The 9,495-nt window shown below is 39.6% G+C and overlaps 1 protein-coding gene across 3 annotated transcripts in view; it reads left to right on the top strand.

Moving 5' to 3' along the window:
* PDE4B (phosphodiesterase 4B) overlaps positions 1 to 9,495 on the top strand; it is a 560,636-nt gene that overhangs the window by 448,826 nt on the left and 102,315 nt on the right. For all 3 annotated transcript variants that reach the window (XM_032296712.1, XM_032296711.1, XM_032296713.1), the window contains one exon: positions 2,294 to 2,343. In XM_032296712.1, the coding sequence (XP_032152603.1) occupies positions 2,294 to 2,343 (50 nt within the window). The remainder of the gene's footprint in view (positions 1 to 2,293; positions 2,344 to 9,495) is intronic.

Raw genomic sequence — 9,495 nt, 5'->3', positions numbered from 1 at the left:
CACACACACACACACACACACACACACACACACACACACACACACACGTTATCCTAACAATTGAAACTGTAGAATTCATGTAACTCAGATATTGCTTTCTGGGATACTTGACTTTGGTTCCAAGGTGCCACTCCCTGCCTTGAATGTAGCATTTAAGCAATAATTATGTCCTTGGAGTGGTTTTCATGAGACATCTGGCTAGTGTGGTTTATTGTATGAAAAGGAACTCCCACATAGAACTATACTTCTCATAAGTCAAGATTTCTTTTATCTTTTGGCTCTTTGCGCTGCATAAAAGCAGTCCATTGTCTGCTTGTGCTTTACCACCCAAAGGGTGGAAATCTCAAAGTTCCTGTTGAGGTGGTTTCCTTGCACCTTCACGAAATATCCCATTGAGGGATGCTTGATTGGGCCTGTATTTCTTGGCTGCAAATTAAAACCTACACTTCCTTTGTCCCAGGAGTTAATTTTGAAAATATGGCTTTCATATAGAATTGTTAATTCAGATAAGCATTCTTACAGCATTTGCTGACTTCAGACAGACTGCTGGAGTAATCAGGTGCGTGAGTGAGTGTGTGCCCACCATTCAGAAGCCTGATATCCAGGGGATGGAGCTGGGAGCAAAGAGGTGTCATCAAGCAACTCTGTCATCCACATCATGAATATCTCCTGTGGCTATCAGGAAATCATGCAACTTCTTTATATTAACATTCTTTCAAAGAATCATTTAATCAACATGTATGTAATATTCAGGAAAGAATAACCACTTACATTTTTTTAGTATATAGCTATCCAAAATGTCTTTTATTGCTGTATGTGCTTTGGCATGTGAATTAAATTAGCTGAGGACCATAAAATTTTGAACATTCAGTGCTGGAAAGAACCTAGCCAAATTTCCTCAGATTAAGTGAAGCACTATATGTAAAACTCCTCACGCAGGACCTGGTACATCATAAATCACCAGTAAATGTTAGTTGCTGCCTGCCCTCCTTAAGTGAGGAAGAAACTAAGAGATTCTGTGAATTGCCCAAGGGCTATAGAGTGGGAAGGTGCCAGAGCCAGGATTAGGATTTCTGTCTTCTTAGTCATAGTCCAGTTCTCTCTCCACTGAACTGTCATGGTCATATTATCCTCCCTATTTATATCACCGTCTTCAACAATCAGCCACACAACTTCTTATGATTCTTCCATAAGTTAGGGACTTTGGAAACCAAGCAACCAATACGACTTTCCTCTGGCACTGTTTACAGTTTTCCGTCTGGCATTCTTATGCAATTTTCTGTCTGGCATTCTTATGCCCTACAAGCAATCATGTGGCTTACAGAACTCATTTATTCATTGAAAGTGTATTGAGCCTCTTCTTTGCACCAAGTCTCACGAATAATTAACAACCAAATAAACATTGTCCCTGTCTTTCCAAAGCTTCCACACAGAAATGCTTATCTGAATTGATAACCCTAAATAAAAGCCATATTTTCAAAATTAACTTCTGAGACAAGAAGTTCTGAGAGCCCTGCTCAATAGTATTCCTGAAAGGTTCACCAGCAATGCAGCCGGAAATGGGAGAGTCTGGTAGAAGTTGTGCAAAGCCTGAAAAGGATGGTGAGAGCAGTGAAATTGAAGGGTTGGGGGCAGAGAAAGGAAAAGAAACAAGGAAAAAAAGAAGGAGCCCCAGTACTATGTGAACAGGGGTTTGCTTGTTTCGTTTAACCCCTGACATCAGCAGGCTTGTGATGACATGGAATGACATCCCAGTTCCTCCATGTAAATACCTCTCTCTAAGTAAAGCAAGCTGGATGACTGTTGCTAGTGGTTGTGTGACCTTGGCAAGTGACTTCACGTCTCTCAGTCTCGGTCTCTTGAGGTACAAAAATTAGGGGCCTGAAGTGACTGATCGCTGAGGGTTCCTCTGGCTGTACAGTGCCCAAAGGAATTGGGACTCACTCTGACATTTCAGCTGATGCCTGAGCAAGCAACTCCTCTTCTGAGGGCTCCTTGGAAGAGCAAAACCTACATCAGGGTGCCAGTTGGGGACTTGGAGTAAACAGCTTCCTTCCTGCAGAGTCGGAGCATCCTGAGGCTGTGCAGAGGGAAATTCCAGGCCATCTGGACGTGAGAGAATTGTAGTCATCTACCCAGGTTACAGGACTCTGACTTCCTGAGATAGCATTATGTCACAACATAGTTCATTACGACCTGGAAAACTCCTCAGTAACCATGAGGGTGGGGTGCTGGGGGTGGAATGGGGAGTTCTGATACCCAGACTCAGTCCTTCTTTTCTCTGTCTCCACAGGAGGTCCCCAGCTGCTAGTCAGCCTCCTGTCTCCAGAGTCAACCCGCAAGGTAGGCCATGTCATAAGGTCTATCTCGATGTTTAGAGTTAGAATAATAAATGTGCCTCTTATTCAGAACTGTGTTTTACAACAGTGACATTGTTTGCATATTGTGGCTCTCAAAAGTATGTCTCTTGGTGATTTTTTTCTAAAGCACACTGGAGCTTTACCTCACTCTTTTAAAACCACATTAAACGCAGTACTAAATAATTTGCCCATTGTATGCACAGGCTTTTGGAACATGATAAACGTGGGGTAATGATGCATCTCCCCCAAAGAGGAGCAGGAGGCAGAGTTGTATTGGCAATGCAACTTGACCTCAGCTTTCTGGCTCCAATAAACTCCAGAAGAGCTAACCTCAAAGACCAAAGGTGCCCCATGTTGGCCTGAGGGCTCCTGCCGATATGTTAGCGGTTCCGCTCTTAGTGTCAACTATAGATCCCACTTGAATCTACATCCATTCCAGGTGTGAAACCAAAGGCTCTTTCCAGGTCACCAATCATTTCTCTTGGAGGGCATCCAACTTTGTTCCTCAATGGTGGTATTTTTTTTTTTTCCGAAGAACTTAACCTCTCATCTTTCGGGACAGTGCATCCACTTTTCTTGGTGTGTTGAGAGCTGCAGAGAGGAAGGGCCACCTTGAAGGAACACCATGGAGTTGTGTTGAACTGAAATAATTCTTCACACAAAATGCAACCAGTTCTATGACGTTTTTAAAAGTCCAAGTAGGGTTTCCTCCTAAATCTGTTCCCTACTATTGTAGCAGGAAATTTAAAACCACAGGAGAAACAATTAAGATGAACTCACACTGAGATCACCTCACACCTGACACCTAGCAATGCCTCGCATGGTTTTCTATTTCCAGCACTGCTTCATTCATACTTACAGTCTTTCTCACTTGGGTGTTGTTTTCTTACCGGTACCATGATCATAGGTGTAACGGAAGTATTACAAAAGTTCAGCTTCTAAAAGAAGGGAACAAAAGCAGCTGATTCTATTGGCTCATTGACTTCTGAAGTATTTGTGGCGCAAGCTTTTAAAAATACTTTTATAAGAGAAAGACTGAGAATGAGAATAAAAGTGAAAGAAAGATATCAAGTAAAGGTGAGTTTACTCTAGAACCCTGAAATACAAAGAAATACAATGAAATACAAAGAAATAAATAGTACTCTATGGAATTCAAAAACCTAATGTCCTGCTGCGTGTACTGTTTCCTTTAGAGCTTTTATAAAAAGAAACAAAATACGATGTTTTAATATACAACTTGTGTTACATACTTGGAGATCAAAGGAAGTCGTTTTGAAACTCCAGTCATTTCATCATATTGGCCTACCAGTGAGGCAATGTTGCTCACATTTCTGTTAGACAAATTTACATCAATTTGAATATTTAGACTATGTTTTCTTTTTCTTATAATAAATAAACAAACATTAGGAGAATATGTAAAATTTATGGTTCTATAAATTAGCTTATTATCCAAAGATGTGGCTGGAAAGATCATCTCGTGATTATTGGCACAGCAGCTACAGCTTGACAAGTAGAGATTCTTTTGATAAATTCTTCTCGAACAATAAAGCAAAGAAATGATAATACCACTTAGCCAATTTGTTTCCTTCTGTCTCTGTGGCAAACTACAAAAATCCTGGCTTTTCACTGCAAAGAGAATTTAGTGAGACCAATTATTACGTAATTATGGGTTTCAAAATCTCCTTAACGTTTAGCCACGGTTAGAAAAGGAAGGAGGAGACACATATCCCGTGTTTTGTTCTTATTATCAGCTTAAATAAGTCAGGCAGATTTTTCCTGTTATTTTAATATTTATCAGCATATGACAAAGAGGTGTGTTTAAATAGAAACTTTAAAGGGGAATGAAAAGTAAGTGGCTCTGAGCAAACAGAATTGAGAACTGGAGTGCTGCTTCAACACAGATTTTTCATGATATTAAAATCAGGTTTTTACTTGTCAGTACTGATGTTGAATTCATGTATTTCAATTGAAATCTAAGATAAAAGGTACAAGAAATCTACAATAATTTAAACAGATTTAGAAACAACTCAGTTTGCCAGAGAGCCTGACTTAGATAACTCAAGTCTTGTATAGAAGCAATTGAGAGAGAGAGAGAGAAAGAAATACCAAATCTTGAGGCTTCATTTTTTTGAACATGTAAATGAGAAAAAATGCAATTTATTTCAAAAGTTAATTGTCAGAAACCGTGGTAAATTGGTACATTTACTTCTACAAACTGACTTTTAACTGAAATATTACATGGATAAATCAAAGGAAATCTCTCCGTTTGAAATACTCTTCTTTGGCCAAGTGTGGTGGCTCACACCTGTAATCCCAGTACTTTGGGAGGCTGAGGTGGCCGGATAACAAGGTCAGGAGATTGAGACCATCCTGGCCAACATGGTGAAACCCCATCTCTACTAAAACACAAAAACAATTAGCCGGGCATGGTGGCACACGCCTGTACTCTCAGCTACTCGGGAGGCTGAGGCAGGAGAATCACCTCAACCCAGAAGACGGAGGTTGCAGTGAGCCAAGATCACACCACTGCATTCCAGCTGAGCAACAGAGCAAGACTCTGTCTCAAATAATAATAATAATAATAATAATAATAATAATAATAAAGGAAAAAAAGAAATACCCTTCTTCTCACTATCCAACCAAGGTTCTTATCAGCTGTCATGCCTCGATGCAAATGTCCTTACTTTGCAAAGACATCTTACTTTTTTTAAGTTTGCGTAATTGCTTCTTTTTTGTGCTGTGGCAACAATTTAATTCTCTGATATACTTTAATTCATGGCTTCTTGTATGTCTTTCCCATTGGGGATAAAGCTCTTGAAGACAGGGTTGTCCCTTATCTATCTTTTTTATCACTCACGGTGCTTTAGCGTAATTATTTTCACATAGTAGGAACACAGTAAGTGTTGAATTGACCAGGAGCACTACATAAAATTTGGGGACTTTATGTGAAGGAAAATACATATAAAATTCTAATAATGAGCCAGTATTTTTATTTCTATTGCTATGAAAAGTATTCAAATTGTATTTTTTACTATTAAAAATCAGTTATTGCACTGAAATTAATAGAGGTTTGAAAAACACTCTTTAACTGCTTCTATATGTTACTGTGTTCATAGAGGTTTTGACCCAAAAGAGTGAAATCTTAGAAAATGGCATTTAGTGCTTTGAATAAGAAAGCTAGAGTGCAGCAATGGAGAATTTTAAGCCCAGAAATAACAATGAGGAAGCCATATGCTCCCAGGTTGAGGAGAAAGACGCTGTAAATCCTCCTGGGGGTGCTGAAAATGCCAATGTAGAGTTTAATGAGCATCTCAATTTGTTTCACATTTTGCCTTTCACAAGCATGAATTCCAGGCTCTCCCTACATAGTACTCAAGGATTGAAACAGAAAAGAAAAAATAGAAGAAGGAAGAAAATTCCAAAACAAGGCAGGAACTTGAATTCTGTCAGCTGTACATATTCACAATGGAAAATTGAAGTAATTCTCAGGATTTTGGGTCCCAAAACTATTTTCAACAGGAAATTGGGGTGCATGTATACACACGTGTGGTGTGATAATTCTCACTTTTTCCACTTCATCCTATCCTTTGCTCTTCAATAGTGATTACACATATGTCATGACAGTAAAAATTTACTAAATAGATAAATTATCAAGTGTTCACTGTATTTACAAAATGATTTTTTGCTTTATAGAAGGATTGGAGAAATATTCTTTTAAGGGCCAGCACATCTGAGTCATATAAATGTGACTTGTTGTAAAATGATATGTATCATGTATGCAATTTTTTAGCAGCCAACTTGATACATAAGGTGGGGTACTCTATACTAAATTTCTCTTTCTAAAATTTATCAGTAAATTTACTAAGCAAAAACATCACCACTGGTAACAGATCAGTTTAGATGTTATTAAAAACAGCACAGAAGTCTATGGGTCTTTGAAAATGACAGCAAACCATAGCACCAAGATGACTAGGGAATCACTTTGAAGACTTCAAGCCAGATTGCTGCAGATACTAAGTCTTTCAAAGCCCAGATATCCATAGCCTTGCTTTATGGTGGTTTTCAACATCAGTCAATTAGAAGGCCTTTCAAGAAAGGACTATGTTTGGAGAAATAGGATGAGGCAGTATAGGGCTTTCCAGTAAAGCCTGAAATAGGTTGGTATATGTGAGAAACAGACTTAATTAAGGTTTTTCCAGTGCTCACGGAATGCATTTCTTTTAATATGTGTCTAGGTCATTTTGGGGAGGAAATGGCTTTTTATCAGTTGATAAAACGGAAGAAGAGGCTTTCTCCTAGGAAACCTATTTCTCCATATGGTTTCTGCCCATAGCTTTACTTGATTATGACTATCCTTCCGGAAGTTCATGTGGGTGTACCAGTTGCGGGGTCTGTTCAAATAGTGGACAAGAGGGCCAGTGAGCTATCTTTGATTTTAAGGAATTCGGAAAGTCATGACATTGATTCAGCTCTCATTCTTTGCCAGAGCTTTAGGACCTGCGATGAGACAGGATCTATGTGTGCATGGGTAAAGGGCTCTCTGAGAACCACAGCAATAGCCTGAGAGCGGTGCTGCGTCAGATGACTGGAAATGAAGCCCAGCATAAGCAGAACCTTTGCTTAGTTTCTGCATTAAGCAAGAACTGTCAGGCAGGATTACAACACTTATGGACAAATAGGAGTAAAATCAATCTTGTGACCAAAGGCTGTGACCAGTCATGATAAAGGAAGGATTGGAGGGAATTATAAGAAGAAAGAAAAAAAAATGAAGGGAAAGGAAAAAGAAAAATCAGAAATATCAAATGATGTTTTCTTCCTTATTCTGAATTTTGTGTGCTGAATTATTGGAATAATTGCCTTAATTACTTACCTTCGTTGTTTAGACAGCATGCATATAAAATGATAGTATAAATGCACCAGAAAAGCCCCAGTAATTTTGAGAATAATTTTCCAAATGGTTGTTTTGTAATAATTGCTTTTTTCTAAAATAGCCCTCTTGTGAAAGTTTACCCCAGAGCATCAACATTGAGCTGTTTGTATTGATTTGCAGTTATTTTTACATATCTAAAATTAAGTATTGGTAGCCGCAAAAACATTAATAAGTCAGCTAAAGTGCAAAAGTTAAAATGTTTCCCTTAAGCAGATATTGACAAATATAACACCCTGCTTATTATGGTTATTTCACTAGTTCAAAATTAATTTGCAAATTTAGCATAAATATTTTTTCTCTTTGAATGAAACCGATAAGACCTGCATCTAATTTCTCACTAGCTGCCTGAACAGTTGAGTCCGTTCCGTGTTGACTCCACTTCACGTTTTTGTACTGCTGAGAAACACCATCCACCCACCCTCCCCTTGAAAGTTGGAATCATGCATGTTAGTAAGTATTTCAGTTATGCTATTGACGTCAATGGAGTCATTAAATAGATTGCTGGCCCTCCCAAAGGCAAATCGCTGCCAGGGACCTAGATACAGACACGTTTTTTACAAAGACAACCATCAGGTTTTGCTATAGCAGTAAGCCAGAGAAAGGGAAAAGTTTATACTGTAGCAGACCTATCTCCAAACACAGTTTCTTTCTTTCTTTTGCATTTTAGTTCCGGCCTTTCTTTCTCTTTGGTTACAGTAGGATCAAGCAGATACCCAGATATTGTTGCCTGAATGTTTTGTGTGCAAAAGCATCTCCTGTAATTGAGACCATAAAGGGAATACTCTGCTTTTAAAAATGAGGCTCACCTTTTGCTCTACCCAGCCCACCTTGATGTTGATTTGGTTGCATAAATTATCGAGGCAAATCACTGTTGTCTGCCATTAAGGTTGTATTTGATATGTAGTTCCCTGAATAAACAGTCTCCTCCTAAAACACACACACATATTTTTGTCCTTTCTGCCGTCTCTGCGTGGCATGTAGCTGCATCCCCTCCTCTATGAATCAACCTTTATGCAGTTAGCACTGTGCTGTAGCATCAGGGATCTGCAGCAAAGGGTGGAGGAGGAGGCTGGGAAGAAAGCTTCACTTCTCTCAGCTGCCTCCTCTGCAGCACTCCCACAGGAGGCTGTCCACGTGCCTGTGTCCTCCCAAACCCCAGCTGCTGCCTGTCTCGAGCCTGGTCATGCAGCTCCCAGGCGTGGCAGACAGAGCTCTTTAGGAAACATCTGCCTCTTTCTGGGCATTCTTGACAGCTCTATTTACCTGCACAGCCCCAGGAGTCAGAGCCAGAGATTCACCTCACGCATCTGGACTCTTCCACCTCTGGGATCGAGGCTAAGGGAGCCATCTTGAGCAGACAGATTTCTTCAAATCTGGTTGTCAGAATCTATCCCATTGACTTTAGAACTCATTTCCCCATTCAGTCTTTGTTCCTTCACTCCCTGGACGCCCCCAGTCCCATTACTTACAAGCAAGTATGCCAGACATCTGACTACCCCTGATAATCCCTTTTGGTTCATCTGGAGACCCAAATTCATCCCCTACACGACTGTCCTTTTTCCTGTGTTCCTGACTTTGAGTAGCATCTTCATCATCCACCCTTTTATCTCCCTCTTCACCTACCACAGCCAATTCCTTTAGTCTCTTCCTCTAATCTTTCTTTTTCCTTTTCTCTCCTACTTTCTCTGCCTTTGTTTATTGTTCCATCATCCTGTGCCTAAAGCATTATGGTGGCCCTCCAATTTAGATTATTGTCCTCTTTCTTTCTGGTACTATAATTATTCTTATAAACCGCAGATATGATTATATTATTTTCTGTTTTAGCTATACTTTGCCTTCAAGATAAGACCTAAACATCTCACCAGGCAGGCAAATGCCTTTAGAATTTCCTTCTAACTCTTTCTTTGTCCTCTTCTCCCACTTTACACTGCCACCCCCATGCACAGCTGATGGCTGAAGTGCATTGAATATACGTCCCTGAAATACCCCAGGATCTTCTTGCCTTCCTACCTTCACATATGCTGTTCCTCCTACCTGGTTGCCTTTTCCCCAAAATATCATTTACATATTCAGCTTAGGGATTTTTTTCCACATTGTCACTTTGAACAAATTCTATATATCATCTGATTCTTGGATTCAGGGTTAAAATAAATATGCAGTCCCAATCCAGGACCTCAGCCCTGATATATATTATGGATGTAGAAA

This window comes from Sapajus apella, unplaced genomic scaffold, assembly GCF_009761245.1.
Source record: "Sapajus apella isolate SASKATOON/1434 unplaced genomic scaffold, GSC_monkey_1.0 scaffold36, whole genome shotgun sequence".
Taxonomy (NCBI): domain Eukaryota; kingdom Metazoa; phylum Chordata; class Mammalia; order Primates; family Cebidae; genus Sapajus; species Sapajus apella.
This window is presented reverse-complemented; position numbering and strand designations above follow the sequence as displayed.